This window comes from Trachinotus anak, unplaced genomic scaffold (genome assembly GCF_046630095.1).
Source record: "Trachinotus anak isolate AG129_WGS33_773 ecotype Australia unplaced genomic scaffold, CSIRO_AGI_Tana_v1 ptg000032l, whole genome shotgun sequence".
Taxonomy (NCBI): domain Eukaryota; kingdom Metazoa; phylum Chordata; class Actinopteri; order Carangiformes; family Carangidae; genus Trachinotus; species Trachinotus anak.
This window is the reverse complement of record NW_027273883.1, coordinates 1620023-1641510: the sequence shown is the minus strand read 5'-3', so window position 1 is coordinate 1641510 and position 21488 is coordinate 1620023. Positions and strand designations below refer to the sequence as shown.

The 21488-nt window shown below is 45.1% G+C and overlaps 1 protein-coding gene across 1 annotated transcript in view; it reads right to left on the bottom strand.

Moving 5' to 3' along the window:
• LOC139612974 (neural-cadherin) overlaps window positions 1-21488 on the bottom strand; it is a 133335-nt gene that overhangs the window by 16957 nt on the left and 94890 nt on the right. The window contains exons 15-22 of the mRNA XM_071469181.1: window positions 21217-21403; window positions 20992-21135; window positions 13623-13906; window positions 8890-9519; window positions 7808-8804; window positions 6274-6367; window positions 2178-2362; window positions 1503-1738 (exon numbers count right to left, since the gene is read on the bottom strand). Of these exons, the coding sequence (XP_071325282.1) occupies window positions 1503-1738; window positions 2178-2362; window positions 6274-6367; window positions 7808-8804; window positions 8890-9519; window positions 13623-13906; window positions 20992-21135; window positions 21217-21403 (2757 nt within the window). The remainder of the gene's footprint in view (window positions 1-1502; window positions 1739-2177; window positions 2363-6273; window positions 6368-7807; window positions 8805-8889; window positions 9520-13622; window positions 13907-20991; window positions 21136-21216; window positions 21404-21488) is intronic.

Genomic DNA, 21488 nt, shown 5'->3' with positions numbered 1-21488 from the left:
TGCTTGTTCTAAATCAGCCGAGATCCTTCTCCTTTTAACCTGAGATAATTCAAGACAACTTTCTTCTGCAGCATTTGATGTACAAGTTATTTTAATCGTCCTGTGGGTTTTGTACCGTTATTTATACTTAACAATCTGAACTATTGTGATAGTGTTTTTTATGGGTTATAATTATTTTTGAAATAAAGTGCATCACTTTGACAGCACATGTGATGCCTTCAGGACCTGACCTCTGGCCTTCTGGCTACAGTAATCACTGGATTTTTGATCTTTAGATCACTGATTTTAACACTGATGATGATTATTATTATTTCCAATCTGGCCCAACTGTGGGCATTTTTCCAGATAAATTGATCAATAGTTTAGTTTGCAAAATGTAAGTGTCCCAGATGAAGGTCTTCACAGTAACAGCTGAGTGTAGATATGTGAGAATGACTTTGCTCAGTGCTCTGTGTGCATGTGTGTGTTTAACATGTGTGTTTCCACAGTTCACCGACCTCCCTCTGAAATCTCTGAACTCAGGTCAGCAGCTGTTCTCAGGCTGTTAATGGATGTGAAATATTTATATACATGTACAGGTGTGTGTGTGTGTGTGTGTGTGTGTGTGTGTGTGTGTGAATAACCCCTGTACTGAACCTCTTCTAGCACACGTGTTGATGTGTGTGTGAGACAGAGTGTTAAATGGTTTATATACAAATGTGTGAATGTGATGTTTAATTGATTTGTAATTAATGTAACATCTCTGTGCTGTAAAGAGAACATTCATTTTCTACTTCAGTTCACAAACTCTCTAGTTTCACACTTCACTGGTTTTTGGAGGTTTGTTATGTCCTTGTTTTATTTTTAATCTGCTTCTTTTTATCAGTGTTTTTATTTATATTTCAAGCTTCTGAGAAACAGAAAAACTGATCATCTTACCTGCAAATGTCAGTGAGTATTAGTCATTTTCTGATTTCTGCCATTAAAACTGTTTTTAATGTTTAATGTTTTTAAAGAGTTTGGTTTAAATAACTGAGTTTAATTCTAAAATTAAAATTCAGTGGGAGTGATTCAGTTTTTCAACTTTAACACTTTTTAAAGAGCCGGAGAATAAATTCAGTGTTAAATAAAAGACAGAAAATATAAAACATAGAATGTGCTGCTGGTTTTCAGTAAGGTGTAGATCTGTTTAAGTTATGATTTCCACTTTAATTTCAGCTCAGGTTTATTATTATGTCTTCGGTTATGTAGTCTTTAAATATTTTGGGATCTTCACTAGAATTTAGAATAAAGTTCTTCAGGCTTGAATAATTTCCATCAGAGTTTAAAAGAACAATATAAATGAATTTAAATGACTTTAAGCAGGTAAACAAGGTCAGAAGCCGCCTGTTTGTGGCTGGACTTGGTTCAGTGGTGAAATGTTGAATAAACAAAGAACTGAACTGAAAAGACGTTCGGGAAGAAAATCTGCAGATTGCTCTTTAAACCCCGACTTCATTACAGAAAAACAAGCGTCTCCTCACCTTGGCTTTGTTTGCCGCCACGTAGCCGTGCAGTTTCTCTGCCTTGTAGTACGGTGAGCCGTGAGCGGCGAACCAAACGTTCAGCTCCCTCTCCCCCCGTCGGCCGGTGCTGCCTACAGAGAAGATCTGGACATTTTCCGGCAAAGTCTGCAGGACTTCAGCCAACGTTCGTGCCAGAACGGAGAAGCGACTCTCTTCACCTCTGCCCCAGCTGAAAAACTCCTCCACTGTCAGGTCTGAGAGAGGAAGAGGAAGAAGAAGAGGAAGATTTAAACTTTATAAACCCTCAGGGGAAAACGATAAAGGATAGAGACACAACACTGTGAATGAAAAGGTCAAAAATATTAAGAGGGAAGAACAGAAAAGTTCTGAAAATAAAAGAAGGAAACTCAAATTCTAGAAACAAAACAAAAGATAAAACAGGAGAAGAAGAGCAGGGAGTTATTTCCCATCATGTCTCGCTTGTTGTCTGATGGAGCCTGAAACTGAAACTGGGACCCTACGGCATTCTGGGACATGCCACTGTGCCCCATCAATTACAGTTTCCATGGCAACCAGTGAGGCACACATGTATCCTGTGTCAGTGTCTGTGACATTTTACAGCTTCATTGTAGTAACAGCAAAATATATCATCATCATCATCATCTTCATCTTCATCATCAGTGTGGGACTCACTGGACAGGCGGATGGAGGCGGCGTTCTGCAGGGCGTCCTGCCGCAGCTCCGTGACGTCCACCTGAGCGGTGGAGGTGACGTCGGGCCAGGTGTGGTCGGACACGCGCACCTGCAGGTGGTACGAGCCTGGAGGCGTCCCCTCTCTGACGCTGAGCTGACCTGAGCTCTGGTTCAGACCAAACAACCTGAGAGACGAAGAGAAGAAGAGCTTAGTTGTTTTATTTTTTAATTATTTATATTATTATTATCATTATCATCATCATTAAATTACATGGTTCTAATTTAACCCTAAACACTGACCAAAACACCACCTTTGTCCCCAATTAGCTGGTCACATGTAACTTATGTCGTCTTTTTAAAACTTCCTTGTGTTTGTTCTCATCTCAAGATGTGTTTTAAACTCTGTAAAACTCCTCTGCTGCTATTCATATTTTGTTTAACATGTTTTTTTTTAACTTAAAATAGAAAACTGGTCTGAAAACTGCTCCCTGTACTGACAAGGTTTCAGGTGTATTTAGCCCCGCGCCCTGTCCCCACAAGTTGACAGGATTGGTTCTTCAGGTTCTATGACGTATGAATCCCTGGCTGTCTGAATCTGTTTTTATGAGACTGTCATTGGTTCAAGGTGGAAACACTCCGTCATGGTGTCGACTGATTATTTCACTCATCATGTGTCTATAGAAAAACATCACGTGGACGTTAACGAGGTGAAGCACTTGATTAAAAAAAGGCTGAATATAAAAGCCACATAAATATTACCTCTACAAAACAGTCAAGCAAGCAAGTCTTTAAAATTCGGTCATAAATTATTGTCATTGGAATATACAACATATGCAAATAATACTGATTTAATTCAGAGGTGGCAAATACTGTATTTGTATGGATTTTATATGGTTTGATTTAGGAACACCTCTACTCTGTGTCAGTGAAGCACTGTGGACTCTGTAGTAACTAAAGTTTATTAGCTTATATCATTTATAATATTAAGGGGAAAGTGGAGCAACCTAAATGGAACCAGGCCAAAGGGTTTATGGGTAGAAAATGTTAATATCTGACAGACAGGTGCTCCTCCTGCTGGGAAAACCGAGTCTGGCCTGATGCTCATATTCAGTCTTAGATCTGGGTAAAGCCTTTCTCACATGGGACTCTCAGATCAGACTCTGACCAGATGGAGGTCTGTGGTTGAACATGGGTCCGTGTGTGTGTGTGTGTGTGTGTGTGTGTGTGTGTGTGTGTGTGTGGTGAGTGGGGGTTGGGGGGCATGGGGGGGGGGGGGGGGGGGGCTTCTTGATGTGGAAAACTTTGGCCCGCTCTGCTCTGCTGCACCAGAAAGTCGATCCCAGGCGCTGTGGCCCGGGTCCAAACCTGGTCCTGAGTCTGTGCCATCGGGCTCATGTAACTGTTTAACCTCCTCGTGCTGAGTCGACCTTCAGAGCTCAGGCCAGACGGATTAATTAACCGCGACTGAGTCGAGGCCAGAGCGCGTCCGAGATCGAACTGAAACCGTCTCCACCTTCTCCTGGATTCATGTCACGCTTTAAAGATCTCAAACCCTGCAACGCAGCACTTCACTGACAGGAAACAAATTAGAGTCTGCAGTTTGCAGCAGGAGATGCAGGATGCTGTTATCTTCTTCTTCTCCATCTGTTTTTTTAATTTCTTTTTATCATTTCTATATGTGAATAACATGCAACCTAAACCTGATCCATACTGGGAACAAATTGCTATCTGCCGGCTGGTGGGATGAGGGGCGGCGGTTCAGGAGCATCTGTGCTAATTCTCTCTCTGGCGGTTTCTTTGTTCTCGGCCGTTTCTTGTCGTCTCTTGCCCCCCCCATAGGTATCTTGTTAGAAGAGGAGGTGGCACAGAGCGTAATCAGGCTCTCCTTTCAACGCGTCCGCATGAAGCCTCGCCTCATCAAACAAAACGAGTGCGCCCTCGCCGCGCTTCACTGGGAATTTTCAATACCGCTGGTTATGAAGTATTAATAGCACTGTTCCTGACAAGTCAGATCCCCTTCTCTATCTCTCTCTCCTCCCCGTCCTCTGCCCTTTCATTCTCTTTCACTCTCTCTTTGTTTCCCCCTTCAAACTGCCTGATTCTCTGTCCCAATTTTCCTTCCTGCTCTTTTGTCGCACCGCACCTTTGTACTGTCTCTCCCTCTCTATTTTAAATCTGTCAGTTCCTGTGCAGCTCTTTTATTTCCTCTCTTCTTCTTTATGCGTCTCTTGCTGTGTGTCACATGAGAGGGGACACTTTGGAGGGAATCTTTCCTGTGTTAGCTCCAACACGTCCTGAAACAGCTTCACATCTGCCATTCTCTGGATGCTTTTATCCAAAACTACTCACGATAATCTGCCTAATAGGAGAGTGAGCATTTGAGTAAAGACGGTCCAGGTTGAGCGCTTTGGTCTCCTGAGTAAACTCCACAGAGATTTAACCCTCCCTTTGTCTTTCATTGGTTTCTCTTCAGTCTAACTGAAGACTGAAAGACTTGTTTTACTGCATCTCTTCATGCAGACAGTTTGGTTTCATGTGTCCAGGTGTTGAATATATTTGAAGTTGGACTGACTTCAGTTTGTGCTGCTCACAACACTGAATAACAGCTGGAAACAACACAAGCTAACTAATGTGCTTTTTTGGATTTTGTCCTGTGCAACATGCTGAACAGTGTGTTTGCAGGTTTTAGACAATTTATCACAAATCACATGTAGTCCAGGACTTCCTGTAGTTCCAGGTCAACCAACAGGAATAACAGCACACAAACAGTCATGTGAGGACTATATCCACAGCTCTGTCTCTGTGTTTCCTGTCAGTCTCACCTGTTGCTCCTGCCCTACCTGGCTCTCCCATAGCAGCATGTTGGCAGCTGTCCTCCTCCTCCTCCTCCTCTCCTACATATCTCTCTTCATTAGCTACAGCTTTCCCTTCCTGACTCTCTCTTGCTGCTGGTTGAAGCCTGGAAATACTGAAAACTAATTAATTGGATATCTAATCACACTTTTCAAACTGTTCCTGTTTCCCACATATGTTTTCTTTAAAGGTCCCATATTTTACACATCTCCAGTGTTTTATTTGAAGCGTTGATATCTATAAGAAGATATACTTGTAGTTTTAAGGACTAGAGAAGCTCTGAGCCTCTCTTCTGATTGGCTGATCAAATAAAAATATGGTAGATTTCAGGTAAATTATGTCAAAACTGATGACAAGCTGAAATGTGTCAATGTAAATGTAAATACATATAAATTGTATTGACAGAGATACAAGTCAGTAAGTAAACTGTCATACTTGATCCCACTTAAGGGTCGACCGTAGACCTCTGCATGACTTTTGCATGGGCCAGGGTCATCTGTAACCTTTGACCGCCCATGACCCCTCCATTCAAGCAAAGCATATCTTTTCCGCTCTTGCACTCAGCCATTAGTTTCCATAAATTTCTATAAAATGTGAAAATGTACTTGTGCAATTCATCACGGTGAAAATCATGTCTGCATTAGTGTTTGTCAGTGTTGCATCATCACATCATTATCATCAGATTAACAATAATGGCGACACTTTTTTTAGTCCCACTTTTTAGTATTTATAAGCTCTGTATAAACATTTTATGAATGTTTATAAGATACTATAATGTATGAAACGTATGAAATGAATGAATGAAACACTGACAGACGCTGTCAAAAGTTACTAAACAGAGCACAAAAACAATAAGTTCCAGTTTTATATTCAAGAAAATAAAGAATTTCTACTTAAAGAATCAGCTGAACCGTGTTTACTCTCTCTCTCCTATTTCATCTCTTTCTTTATCAAGACCTACAGTGTATCTATGTTTCACCTCCTCTTCCTCTCGACCTCTTTGTTCCAGTGTTTAGCTCTTTTTTCTTTGGTTGTCCATCTCACTTTACTTCTCTTCCACCTCTTCTTTTCTTTGCCTCTCTGCTGTTTTACCTCGTGTCCTTGCTCTCCTTCAAACTCCTCCACGTCTCTTCCCCTTCATGCCTGCCTGTTACTTCTCCACCTCTACTTTCACACCCATCACTCTCTTTCTTCATGTCAGCCTTCAGCCTCTCACAGTCTCCACCGGCGGAGATCAAAGTACCTGGTTGGTTTTCCCTCGAACCGATACACCTTCTCGCTCCAGTCATCAAGGTCGGGGGATTGAATTTGTCCGAGCACCGTCGTCGGGAGGATACCTGTCAGGAGGCGGGAAATAAAAGACCAAAAAAAAAAAGAAAAGGTTAGAAAGAAATGACTTTTGAGTGCAAATGATCCCTGAGGCACAGCCCAAATATTAAGAGTGAAGGAAGGAAGGAAATGTGGAGGCTTCTTTAAGGAGATAAAGTGGCGGGAGACGCCTCATTGGCACGCATGGTCATGGTTTGACAGCACAGCAGGAAGATATGCACACATTAGAACCGCTCGCACAGTGCTTTCCCCACTCCTCCAAAAAAAGCTGAACACGGTGCTGTAATCTCTTTAGCTGTGAAATCAGCTGCCTTTTAAAAATGGCTCCTGTTTATGTTCCCGTCAAACCTGGGACTTAATTGTTTGCTTCATGGCATGTTGTTGAGCTACGTGATGGATTCATATTAACGGGTTAATGTACTTTCATGTGGAAAGGCCCTGGAGAGGAAATCCACTAAAAATACATTACAGAAAACCTTAGTTTTTCCAGCAAATTACATTGGGCTGACAGATGGTACGAAATGCTAAATAAGTGATGTGGGCTGGAGCGAGAGGCTGCGAGCACTCGACTGTGACAAGTACAGTCTTAACAACACGAGCACAGAGCACTCGGGAGGTGGTGGGAGGGACACCGGGGGACCTGAAGGTTAGAGGAGACCGTCTGTGATCAGACTGAGACCAGTTTGAAACCCTCAGACCAGCTGGTGAACTCGATGAATGACAAATGTTCTTGAGAACAACAGTTAGGGTCCAACCTCAACTTCAACACTGGAGAAGAAAGTCTTCGGTTCTACTTTGAGGCTCTTAGGTGTGAAATGGAAAAACAGAATGTGCACTTGCTTCACTCAGCCTCTGGATAAATGAGGATTAATAAGTAAAAAACAAAAAGGCAAAATAAAGGTCGGGTGAACAGCACAAGCACAAGAACAAGTTTTATCAGTGTGAAACTTCTTCACTTTGATCCACTGCTAAATCACAGAAGACCCCGGGGCCTGTCTCATGTAAATGATTTGCAGGTAGGAACCTATGGGACTGTGGGACGCAGGTGTGCTGTTTGTTCTGATTAGTGAGGGATCTCATGCTGAAGCTGACGACAAAATGAACACAATCGACCAAAAGTGAAAATAATAAAATGTGGTTGTGTCCAAAATCGACAAATTTTCACTGTAGAGAGAAAAAACCTCATTCTTGACGACAAACTGACGACAAACAAATGTTGAAAATGGAAAATATAGAGAATAGATTTTTCCTTGGCCTTGTTTGTTATATTTGTAAAAAGTGTTTGTGCTCACAAAGAAATTCTAAGCCATGAAAGTTGATTCTTCACCCTGGAAGCAGCAGTGTGACTAATAAATCTTTACACAATGTGCAACATGGAGGAGGTGCCCCATGCATAACCCCTCCCCTTCCTATGAATCAGATAATAAAAACAAAACCAAACAACAAACCTTCATAACTGTAGACGATGAAGTTGGTGTGTCCTGGCGAGTGGGGGTGGTCGTTCCTGTCGCCGATGATGACCGTCAGCGTGCTGGTGGAGCTCATTGGAGGGGAGCCGCTGTCAATCATGAGAATCGGGAGGAGGTACTCTTTTTGCCGCTCGCGATCGAAGGTCCGGAGGGCCGTGATGGCAGCGCTGCCGTTCCGAAAGTCGGTCAGATTGAAGTTGGTGGCGTCCGAGGTGAGCATGAGGAGCCGTATGGAGAACGGCCCGCCGTTAGTGGAGGTGTCGCGGTCCGTGGTGTGGAGGAGGAGGGAGGTTTCGTTCATTCGTACCGCCTGAGGTGCCGGCGTGTTCTCCCAAACTACAGGATTGTAGGTGACCTCGAACTCCGGCCCGTTGTCGTTAACATCAAGCACAGTCACCATAACGATGGCGGTTCCAGTCAAGGGCGGACTCCCAGCATCTGTGGCGTGGACCATGATCCTGTGCTGCGAGATTTTCTCCCTGTCCAGAGAATCAGCCACTACCACCCAACCGGACTGGTCCACCAGGAACTGACTGTAGGGGTCAGACTCTTTGGAGATACTGTAAGAAAAACGTCCATTTTGGCCTGAGTCTAGATCAGAGGCTGTAACCTGAGCAACAATAGTCCCCACAGGTACGTCTTCGGACAAGGCGGGCGACTCGTAGAACTGTGGGAAGAAGACAGGGGAGTGGTCGTTGGAGTCTTCCACCTGAACGAGACAGTAGGCCAGACTGAAGAAATCGGCGTCCTCGGCCTTCAGGGTCAGATTGAAAGTCCTCTCATGTGGCTTTTCAAAGTCGACCTTCTTCTTGAGTTTTATGACACCGCGTCTGTTAACTTTGTCCGTCTCCACGAAGAACTTCCTGTCCTCGTCACCTCCAACGATGCTGAAGGTTACCACAGCATTCTCGCCCTGATCTCCGTCCGTGGCAGAAACTACGAGAACCTCGCTGTTCACCTCCAGGTCCTCTGTCACCTGATAGACACAAAAAAGGTACATGTTATTATTAATGGGGATGATGTTGACAGGTGAGAGGTTTGTTTCAGACTGGCTGACTCACCTGAGTAGTGTAGACCCTCTGAGTGAATACAGGTGGGTGATCATTGACATCGGAGACCATGATGGTGGCTGTCCCTGTCCCCGCCAGTCCCCCTCCATCCCTGGCCTCCACCACCACCAGATATCGGTCTTCCGCCTCCCGGTCCAGGGAACGTAGAACCGTGTAGATGGTCCCCGTGGTGGCGTTGATGGAGAACAGGTTGAGGTTGATCTCATTGCGGATGTTCTTGATGATGCTGTAGGTCAGCATGGCGTTCTTGCCCTCATTGGGGTCGTCCAGGTCCATGGCGCGCATCTCCATGACGGAGGTGTCAGCAGGTGAATTTTCAGGCACTTGGCCGACAAAACATCCGTCTACTTCCAGTGCCGGACAGGGGAAGAAGGGCGCGTTATCGTTGACATCTCGGACCTCCAACAGCACATCAGCAAATCCTGTGAGTCCGGCCCCTCCCTCGTCTGTGGCGAGGACGAGGAATCTCCAGGCCGGACGCTCCTCGCGGTCCAGACGCCGTTGGGCGTAGATTCTTCCGGTTCGTTCATCAATGGTGAATTCTCCACCAGCGCCCTGGCCATGGAGAGAGTAGCGCACGGCGGTTTGGTCAGCTTCTTGATCTGGATCTGTGGCCGACACCTGCAGAAGGTACACAGGAAAAAACTTAAAATAAGATAAAAAGCTTTGATTTATTCAACCACACAAACTCTATGCACCTCTCAAGTCATCTGGTAGGGGTCTGCAAAATATTCCCAGTCCAACCTAAAAAATGGTGCTGGAGCAAACTTCCAGAGGATATCAGAATAATATGATACATCAGAATTATGAGATATTTGACAAGGTTAAGAACAAAGTTAAAAACTCTGCAATGTGATTCAGCAACTCTGATCCAGGTCCTGGTCCAGGTCTAGGTACATCTTCTAATAGAACCGTTGGAAGAACACTGGGTTGCTCGGGGTTGGAGCTGCAGCTCAGAGCTGTTTATTTTGTTGGTATCTAAAGGCTTTAATATCCACCTCTACATGTGGTCGGCAGCATGTCTTACAAATATATTCATTTAAATCAAACTTCAAACATTAATGCTCATTATTACTGTTTATCTTCATAGTTCCCATCCAGTCTAAAGGTAGATGTCCATGTGTTTGTGATTATAAAGCAGGTCTAGGTTCTATATTAATACTGTGAAAGTATCAAAGCCTCAGTCCACAGAGAAATGCACACAGCCTGTATTCAGAAACTGAGCCTTAAAACCAGCCGTCAGGACTGCTGGAACTTTGTGATGTCACAACAACAGTCACCGCCCTCAGCCATGCCCCAAGCCCCGCCCACCTGGACCCACCGTCCAACCTTGCAGGATTGGGGCCTTTAAAATCAGGTTTAAAACACTCATATTCTCTGTTGTCTTTAAAATATATTAAAAGCTGGATTCTGGAGGACAGAATTAACATGACACAGATCCTTGTAACCATGACGACACAGCTGTTATAATTTGGGCTTTAAACACTTATCACTATCCTCTTTGCACTTCCTCAACTTCTCTCTTAACTCTGTTCTATCCATCTCTCAGTTTTTATCTTTTCAGAATAGTTTCTATTCTATTCTTTTAATGTATGCTTTTGATGTCTTACTCTATATTTCTAATTCAATGCTCCTTGAATATTCTCCATTTAAAGTAGAGGTGAGTCACTGGAGGTGACAGAGCTTTCGCAGTCAGAGCCCTGAAACTCTGGAACGAGCTGCCCGAGGAAATCATCTCAGCAGTGACCTCTTTTCAATCTCTTCTTAAAACGCACTTTTATTGTGGAGCTTTTCCCAGTTTTACTTAATTGTACTTAATTTTATTTACTACCTGAGGCAAACCCGATAGACTTGATTCTGTTTTTATTACTTAACTAGATTACCCAACTCTTTATTTTTATGGTTTTATTGATTTTTACTGATCATGGTAGTGACTCTGCCTTTGGTTTATTTGCACTATAACACTAAGACACTTTAATTAGTATTTCAGATTTGCTTGTTCTAAGTCTTACCTTTTATGAACTCTATGTCTTATTCTGCTGCTTTTGTAAAGCACCTGTAACCTGGGTTTAGAAAAGTGCTCTGTAAATTAATATTATTGTTATTATTATTATTATCATTATTATTATTATGTAAATTTCAGTGATATTTAAATACTTTCAAATTCTATAAACAACCAATAGGTCAAAAACAATAATGGGTGGGTGTGGGTTTATTAAATGAGGACTGCAGCGAAACAAGAGCTGTGTCCCAAGTCAGGGGTCACATCCTTCAGAGGTTGCATTTAAAGACCGACTGTGTCACAGCAGCACGACTGTCCCATTTCAACGGCTCTTTCAAAAGCGGACAAGAAACGCGTCCCTCGTCCTTGGGCAACGAAGGATCTGACAGGTGGATCCGTCATGGCCAACAGAGAGCCTAAGAATTTCACTTTTAAATGCAAGTATTGGGTTTCAGCTCAGTTAAGCTAACGGCACAACTGTTACAACCAAGGGCTTTAAAACCTCAGCTGGTGGTGCACAGCAACATTTTGGTTCAGCTATTCAGGGCCACACCTTGGTTAGACTGTGTCCTCTGATGGATGTGTCCCCTGAATAGGGACAGAACTATGGTCATATAATTAGAAGTGAGCTGGTCGAAGCAGCTGCACTGACTGTTCACTCCAATTCAATAGCATTCTGCTTCTTTAAAGGAGCTATTGCTTTTTGTTCTTTTTTTAAAGGTGTTATCAAAACAGTTGAATTGCTTTTTCATTATGTACAAATGTCAGGCCAAGCAAACAGGACATGAGGCAGGGAGCTGATTGCAGCAGCTGCCCCTGCACACGGGGACTCTGCAGCACAGGAATAAACATTTCTCTGCTGCGTGGTCCTGTTTGCTTAATTAACCTGCCTCGCTGGTATCTCTGTGAACAAGGGGACAAGAGCAGCGGCCGCGACACCAGCTCTCACATCTGTCATCACGACGCACAGTGCAATTAAAAGTTAATAGATGCCAACAAATGCAAGAAAAAGTACACTTTTACCCTTTCTTCTCCTCTTCTCTCACCAGAGGGTTTGTTTACAGAAGCCTTTGAAGTTTCCACCCCCCCCTGCTGCCTGCTTCCCCCCCTGTTGGCGCTTTGCATTTCCTGACAACGTGATGCAGGTAGACAATATTGAAGATGAGCAGTCACGGCACCACAGAGGAGGCTGCTGCGCAGGTGAAGTCAAAAAATATTCATTTCAAATTGGATTTTCTCCCTCCGTTCGCTATCTGCTGAATTGTATTAATACACGGGGCTGAGAGCGGCGAGCGTTCAGGGAGGGGCCGGCCGCCCCGCGCCACAAAAACCATTGAGAGCGTTAGAGAGGAGCCGAGCGCACATCAAATCAATTCCAACAGGCGGCGGAAAGCAGGCCCGGGTTGAGGACTCGGTGACACATGCCTCTCTGACGGGGATTACTTCCCTGCCCTCTCCGACGCGCTCCCACCTTTTTAATCTGATTTGGCTCGGCGGCACATGCATATTACTGTGAATTACCGGGGATAGGTGTGACTAAAGGCGGATGAAGGAGGTCGACTGACTTTTCTGAGGCAACTTTTCACATCCTTCAGGGCCCTTCCTGTCAGGAGGTTTTGGGGTTCGTTAAACCTCGGCGCCTCCATCAGCTGATGTTGTGTTAAATAACGCCACACATGTGTGATGTGTTAGCATGTAGACACTGGATCTCTGCTGAGGTGTCGCTCCAGGCTCATGCTCCTTTGTGTCTGAAGCGTGACAAATACTGTTAGATTTGTCTGCATTAAACCTGATACAGCTCCACATATTGTTCATACGAGCTTTGACATTTTCACAACAAGCTCTTTCTACGATGAGGCTGCGTTCAGGAGGTGCTACTTTCTCAGATTTGTGTTTTAAACAGTTTCATCTGGAGTGGACGGACATCTGATCAGTGCTCAGAGTTAAAGACTTCAGAAAAACAGCCAAACACACTGGAGCCATCAACCCATCCATTCATCCATCTCTGTATACGCCTGAGCTGTGAAGGGTCACAGAGAGTCCCCCAACTCCCAGCATGCCTCAGGTGAAAGGAAGAGTACAGCCTGGGTAGGTTCCCACTTTACAACAGGCTCTGTTTGGGTGACCTGGTTCTCCATTAGAAGCCAGTCACTGTTTTCAGAATTTAATTACATAAAATGATAATAAAATGTAAATGAATTATTCATGTTAAATATGTTTAGCATTTAGATGCAGTGTAAAATAACAGAACTGATTTGTGCTAATTTAATAATAATAAAGATTAATTAATAATTATTTACTGGGCTTTAATTAAACATGGATTTTTTTCCCGTCTGATTCTCGTGAGCGTGATACCTCAGTAACGCAGTTATTTCCTCCACCAACGAGCCAAGTGTCAGGAAATAATGGCACGGTTTCTCCTTCCTGAGTTACAGGGTTGTATAATGGCCAGAGGTGTTTTTGCAGAACATTATGATGTCACAGTGAAGTTGACCTTTGACCCTTTGGATATAAAATGTCATCTCTTCATTTTATCATTACAAAATGAATGTTTGAGCCAAATGAGAAGAAATTCCCTCATTACTGAGATTGGACGCACGAACAACCTGAGGACATGACGCTTCCTGTCCTGACTGTCGCCAACGCGGAGGCTGAGTAATTATCAGACCGGCTAAAATTAGTCTTTAATATGACATCACATTCATACATCCAGCTCACTGACCTCCAGGATGAAAACTGGCAGCTGGGTGAGCTCCTCGGTCACGGCGGCGTGGTACTCGGTCTGGCTGAAGACGGGCGCCTCGTCGTTGTGGTTGACCACCTGAACCACCACCAGTGTCTCGTTCTCCCACTTCCCGTCGGAGGCGACCAGCCGCAGCTCGTAGCGCTGCTCCATCTCGTAGTCCAGCGGCTGAGCCACGAAGACGGTGCCCACCTCGGGCTCCACGTCGAAGGTGCCCATGGTGTTCCCCGAGGTGATCTGGTAACGCAGCTTGGCGTTGGCGCCTGGATGGAGGAAGAGGAGGAGGAGGGGTCAGTTTGTGTTGATATTTGGGTCCAGGTGAGCTGGATGTTGACACCTGGATGAGGAAATGTCGAGCTGTCTGACAGAGCCGCTCTTATTGTGAAAAACTTCTTGAATGACACACACACACACACACACACAGACACACAGGGATGACCCCGTGTGGACAGCAGCAGCAGATCAGCAGCGTCTCTCTCACACTGGGGCTCATTAGCTGCCTCCCTCTCCTCCACACCCCACACCTCCTCCTCCTCCTCCTCTTTATCTGTCACACACACAGACAGTTGAAAAATACACAGATTCATATCTCTCCTCTCCTCCGTTCTCTGCTCCCTTCTCTTCATCTTTGACTTCCTCCTCGTTTCCTCTCCTCGCCGCCTCTCCCTTCTCTAACCCCTTTCACACCATTTGTTTCCTCTCCTTCTTTCCTTTCCTCTTCTCTCCTCCCCTGTCCCCCTCTCCTCTCTCCTTGTTTCTTCTCCTTCCCTCTCCTCTTGTTTCCTCTCCTCTCTTCTCTCACCCCTTTCATCCCAGTTCTTCTCCCTTTGTTACCTTTCCTCATGTCACCATCTCTCCTTTCCTCCACTCCTTAGCCCTTCTCTCCTGTCTTCCTTTTTCATTTCCTCTTCAAACCCTGCTTCCCTATCTTTTTTCTCCTCTTTCTCTACCTCTTGTCTCCTAAACCACAGCTCCCTCGACATATAGCCTTACCTGACCTCCTCTTATTTTTCTTGCCACATCTTTCTTCTCCTCTCCATTTTCATCCCGTTCTCTCTTCACTCTCCTCCTCACCTTGATCTTCCTTTTATCTCCCCTGCCCTTCTCCTTTTTCTTCTTCCACCTCCTCCTCCCTCCTTCTTTCATTCTCATCCTGCTTCTATTTTCCCTCTTGTCTCCTAAACTCCTCTTTCTAGGCCTCTTTGAGCCTTTTCCTCACCTCCCTTTTCTCTTCATCTCTCCTCTTCTTCATGAATCAGTCTCATTTTTCCTTTTGCTTTTTCATTTTCACTCCCTTCCCTCTTCACTCTCTCTCCTCCATTTCTCTTTTCCTTTCCTCCACACCCCACATCCCAATCCTTCCTTCCTGTCCTCTCTTCTCACTTGTCTCTTGTCCTCTAAACTCCTCTTTCCTCTGACCTCGTCTCCTCCCATCCTCCCTCATCTCCTCAGTTCTTCCTTTCCTTTTCGTTCTTGGTCTCACACACACACACACAGCGTTATGCTCAGAGCCCATAGGCAGGTCTGTCTGAGTCCGGCCTGCTCTCTGTTTACCGGCACCAAGGAGACTTTAGGAGACAAACACCATCTGTGGAGACATGGAGGACCTTCATTATGACACTGGAGAGTGTGTGTGTGTGTGTGTGTGTGTGTGTGTGTGTGTGTGTGTGTGTTTGTGTGTAAGGAGAAGCTTAAGTGCACCAGTCCATCACAGCCTCTGAGCACGACCCATCATGACACTCGCCGAGCAGCCGTGTGTGTGTGTGTGTGACTGTGAGTGTGTGTAAATGTGTGTAAGGGGAGTAGCTCCAGCGGTTTTTGCCTCCGGCAGCCTCCCTAATGATCAGTCTGGCCATATGGTGTTGCCCTCTTCACACACACACACACACACACACACACTGGGGGATAGGGCTGATTTAATTCGCAGCCTAGCAGGAGGCCCAAAATTGAGATTAAGGTCAGATCTGTGCTCCTCGAGAGGTGGACCGGAGGGGAAAGTCTTCCCTGAGCGCCAACTGCAGGTCGACACTCTGAAGGACTAAACTCATCATCGGAGAAAGTTCCATTTCGATTTAAAACCACATTGGAAAATATCACATGTTGTGGCTTCAGATGACTGCGAGAGATACTGAAGCTTTTTGAAATTCCAGAGACTGCACTACCCATAAATCCCATGTGGCGATGTCATTAAAGCAGTGTGTGTAACTTTTATTCTGAGGGATGACAAACATGGATCCCAGTTTATCTCAGGCAGGAAATTTTGGGATAATTTTTTCTCAGAAACGATGAATTGATGCCCTGAAATGACAAATAATTAACACAAATTACACATTTTGTGCAGTGGAGTTTTAACTGAACCCTGACCAATCACAGCAGGGGTCTCTCTTTGACCCGCATGATGTGTAAAGGTGATTGGACAGCAGGGTCCAGGGTGAAACCGCTGTGATTGGAGGCCAGTATCCCTGAGAATAATGGCTATTATTCTGTATTGTTTTCTACTCGAGTCCTAATTCTTCATGAATGTGTTTGTTATCTGATCTGGAAGGAGGTGGAAGAGGAAATACCTGGGTAGCAGGTTCCACAGACCAACAAACCAATCATCAACAACGTTTCGCTCGGTGTTTGCATCAGGCATCAGATCAGGCCTCAGGATGTGGAGGTCGGTGTGGTGGATGGACACGTAGCACATCTGGCTTTGATGTGGGGGACCAGTTCACATCCTGTTACTGACCTGCAATTCATGGTTTTTTCACACCCTCCCCTAATCTGATTGGGTACTTCAGCGATCTAGTACTGCACTTCATTAAAGCCGGGGGTCTAAATGGAAACAGCAGAGGTTTTAGGTTTTAGTCCCTAACATGGCTAAAGTTCCCAAAAACTATGGATCCTCCATGTCCCGTGGTCGAGATTGATGCCGTTTGTTTACTTCTGGAAAAGGGTCAAGTGTCAGCAGTGTGACGCATCGAGGAGGGACACTCTGTGACTGGTAAGACCTAATCAGGAAGTCAACTTGGGTGTCTGTGTCATTGTTTTCAAAGGTCTCAAGTCTCAAGTCTAGACTAAAACAAAACCCCAGAGTTTTCAAAATAAAACCAGATCCTGCAGGGTTTCCAGAAATCTCAGTTTCAGGGGCACAAACTGTGGAGTAGCGTGGACAACAGGAGTGAACATAGCAAAAGATACAAGTTTTAAAACTGAAACGTATGAGTGTGGATGTAGCCTCAGACATTGTAGCCCAAATACCTTCTAGTTTATTACTTTGGAAGTTTACAAACCTCCAACCTACACAGCTGACTTACAGATGTCCCCTAAGCGCCTCACGTGCAGACTGTCGGTAGATATTTATTTACTTCATGGGGGTTTAAGGGAGTTTATAGTTGTCAATGCAAAATGAGCCAATATGAGGGGTCATCAGGGGCCCCTTTTCTCCTTGAGGGGGCCCCAAACATTTGCCTGGTTTACCTCTCCTGACGGTGCCTCTGTGCTGAACTTTACATTAACTGTAATAGTAAATCATCATCATCATCAGGTTCTGTCTGCACAGTAACATCACACACACTCAGCACCCCTCATTACCATTCAGCCTCTCTGCAGCAGTAGGTGTTTGTGTGTGTGTGTCTATATATGTGTGTGTGTGTGTGTGTGTGTGTGTGTGTGTGTGTGTGTGTGTTTGTGTGTTTACTAAACCCTGGGGTGACACTAAACTGAAACACCAAACTCAGCGGAATAAAAAAAAAGCCTCTTGATCTCATTACCAGACGCTCTTAGTTTGGCAAATTTTCCACTCAGAGGATCCAGAAAACACGACGGGTGACGAAAACCGCTGCGCCTAATCAGCTTTAGGATGGGGAGGGGTGGGGGGTGTGGGGGGAGTGGTGATCTAAACACATCCTCCTCCACCTACCCTTCACCCCACCTTTGATTATTCCAACAAACACCAACTAAAGCTGAAGTAAATGCAGGAGTTTTATGGCGAAGCGGAGCCTTGGTGTGTGTTTGTCCTGTAATTGAGTTTTTTTGACCTCTGGTTTATATGTGGACAGAAGGTCACCGGTGCTTCAACACCTGTCAGCTTCAACAACAAACTGTGGTCATAACGCGCGCACACACACACACACACACACACACACACCTGCAGCCAAGGTGACGGTGCAGTTGCTGCAGTTTGGAGAATAAAACCTTCACCTAAGTTTATAGCTCATCACATCTCAGATTGGAGGAGATTCTTTCACCTTCAGACACACACACACACACACACACACACGTCTCTACCTCTCTGTGTCTGTGGACAGCAGAGAGACGACTCTGTCTAAGAAACATGCAGCTTTAAATCTGTTTAGCTAATAACACAAACACAATCTGGCACGTTTCTTTCTGTACTTTCACACACTCTCAGAAGAACCACTGCAGTACAACAACACAAGGAACGTGCACACACCAGCGCACACCAGTCACCAGCGTATCTGACGAAATGTTTGGTGACAAATAAACAACAGATATCTCACTTTACCTTTTTCACTCTGTGAATGTGTGGCAGAGTGTCAGGACAGGACGGGTACGAAAACATTTAAAAATATGCAACAAAGTGCAACAAATGACACTGAATTTATTACAGAAAAAATCTATAAAAATCAAACAGAAGAATCAACATAATTCAGACCTTTTCCAAACAGGATGGAGCGCTTTAATCTACAAAATGAGAGTCATGTGACTGATGAAGGTAACAACATTTGACAGTCGTTATGTTTGACTGATGAAAGATGATAAAGATTCAGAAACAGGCCTCCTCCACTCAGACCTCCTCCACCCAGACTTCCTCCACTCAGTGCTGACTCAGCAGGGACCAGGTTTTATGTTTTAGCTAATCTCAGTAATACCCCCACCCACCTGCCTGCTATGAAGGATCGTGGGGGTTTGGACCCCCCAGTGGCTTGGGGTCGAGGGGTGTTTGTTAATTACCACGGGGAGTCCCTGACGAGACACAAACTGGGGATAAAGTGTCAGCGTTTGGGAGGGAATCATCCGCAGTTTGCTATCTTAGCATTTCTTAATCCTGTGTTCAGCGTCTTCCTGAACCTCGCAGGGATCAGTCTGAGGGGAATAAACACCAAATCAAGAACAACAACCGCACATTACAACAAACTAAACACATAACAGCAGCGGCTGATATGAGGAATACACAGCAAAGCTCATCACTCTGCAGCCACAGAGACTTTTAATGTGTATAATCACAAAAATATCAAACAGTATCACCATCACTGTGTTGAGACGCAGCAGCTGCCGCCACCGTAGCTGCACACATCAAAGATGGCAGCAGCTGTCGGCTCAGCGTGTTCAGACAAAATAAAAATCATAAATACACAACAAAAAATTGACTAATAACTATTGAGTTTTTTCAGTGACTGAAATGTGACTAAAACTAACAATCATCTCCATGAATAATCCTGCCCATGTTACTGCACACTCCCATTTTATTTGACTCGTGCTCTGTGGTGCTCCCAGAACAAAGACACAAAATAAACAGCATCCAAAGTTTGCGCACAACAGTTTCTAACATCCCACCAGGCAGTGACTGGCATTTGATGGATGTTAAAACTACAAGTCAGTGATGATGCAAAAAAATTACTGCAAACTATAGACCAGTGGTTTCCAACCAAAATCAGACTGTCAGCAGATGCTAACTCTTTGCAAATGCACCAAAATAAAACCCAACATTAAACAATAAACCCAGCTGCACACTGTGTTTATCTGGTTTCACTGGGTAACAAACTCCTGCAAATACAGAGCAACAAAAGAAGCGACTTTAATCTGTTTATCTGGTGTGAATGCAATTAGCACTCAGGCTAGCCCCCTTGGAATAATGATCTGACCACTGGTGGTGTGCGCTCACGCTGTTTGCACTGTGTCATTAGCATAAATTACACTACCTGCTGTAGCCCGACTGTGCGTCATTACTGACACTTGTTTATTTGTCTTGTGTTGCTGAGTCACATCTTTAACTCTCCACACAGAGAAACAAAGCTCTGAGACTTTGGCCGAAATTAATTCTGATATTCTTTGGCTCGTTAGTGAAGCTGTTTCTTGTTTCCATTTTTAACCATTAGAGTCAACGGCTGGATTTGGAAACCTGATCAAACTACGGGAGAAAGTTTGGAGAAACGAGACGATGGGAGACGAGCAGCGGGAAGTTTGTGGGAATCTCCTGAGAGAACAAATCTGAAACCAGAATGTGAAGCAGCGTCAGAATTTATGATCGTAGGAAGCAGGAAAAATAAAGGTTAAAGATTAAAAAAAGAAAATAAATAATCAGACGTCACTCTCTGAGTAAAGAAAACCCCCGAGGCTTTAACTCGACGTCATTAAGAGAGAGAGAGGGAGGGAGAGAGAGACAGAGGGAGAGAGAGAGAGAGACAGAGGGAGAGAGAGAGAGAGACAGAGGGAGGGGGGCTGGTTGTGTTGTTGTTGTCTGACTTTTTCTTCTTTTTTCACCTCCTGCTGCTGATTGGTTTAGAGCGGAGGAGGAAGAGGAGCGAGGGACAAACACAAACAAAGAGACAAACATCAAAACTGTCAACCTCAAGGGAGCAGCAGCACTCGCTAACAAGCTGTGACAGCCAGAGAAGAAGAGAGGAGGAGGGGAGGAGAGAGAGGAGAGGAGGAGGAGGAGAGAGAGGAGAGGAGAGGAGAGGGGGAGGAGAGAGAGGAGGAGAGGAGAGGAGAGGAGGAGAGAGGGGGAAGAGAAGAGAGGAGGAGGACAGGAGGAGAGGACAAGAGAAGGAGAGGAGAGGAGGACAGGAAAGAGGGAGAAGAAAGAAGAGAAGAGAGGAGGAGACGGAAAAGGGAACAAGGGGAGGAAAAGAGGAAAAAAGAGGCCAAGAGGAGGAGAAAGTCAGAGTGGAACCAAGAAGATGAGAGAATAGGACAGAAAAGGAGGAGAGGAGAGAAAATGAGAAGAGGAGAGGGAAGACAGGAGAAGAAAGGAAAAAGGAGGGGGAGGTGAGGAGGAAAGGAGACTTCAACCAGGAGTTACAGCCTGTAACAGTATTTAAGCCAGTCCATCCATCTCTCCTGAGGAGAGACGGAGGAAAGAAGAAAAGAGGAGGAGGATAGAAAACTAGATCTTCATCATCATCTCGCTCCAAACTGTCTCCTGGTATAATCAGCTGTGAGGTGTCAGGACCGCAACACAACTCGACGCCAACACATGACGCACATCTTCATTTCTGAGCAACAAGTCCTGTGAGAACTTCGACAACAGAGCAGACGAGGAAACAAGAGGAAGGAAGACAAAACAAAAACACAATCTGATCTGAAAACTGACTTCACAGCTGAAAACCTTCATCCTCACCTTCATCCTCGTCGTTGGCGGTGACTGTGATGAGGACGAAGCCGACCTCCTTGTCTTCCTCCACGCTCACCTCGTACACCGGCTGGGCGAACACCGGAGCGTTGTCGTTGACGTCGGTGATGAAGATCCTGACGTACGCCGTGTCTGATGGAACGACACCGAGTTTACTCAACAAATCTGAATTCAACAAACGTGTGTGTGTGTGTGTGTGTGTGTGTGTGTTACCAGTGTTGGGCTGTCCCTGCTGGCCTGGTCGGGCCGACTCGGAGCCGTCCTGCGACTGCACCTCGATCAGGTACGAGGCTTTCTGTTCGCGGTCGAAGGAGGCTCGGGTGACGATGACGCCGCTGCGCGGGTCGATGCTGAAGAACTGAGAGTCTCCGCTCTCGTCCTTCAGGATCACATAGTGGATCTGAGGAGGAGGAGCGAGGGGAGGAAGAGGAAGCTCAGGTAGAGAAAAAAAGAGGAAGTTGAAGAATAATCAGCGCAGGTGTCGG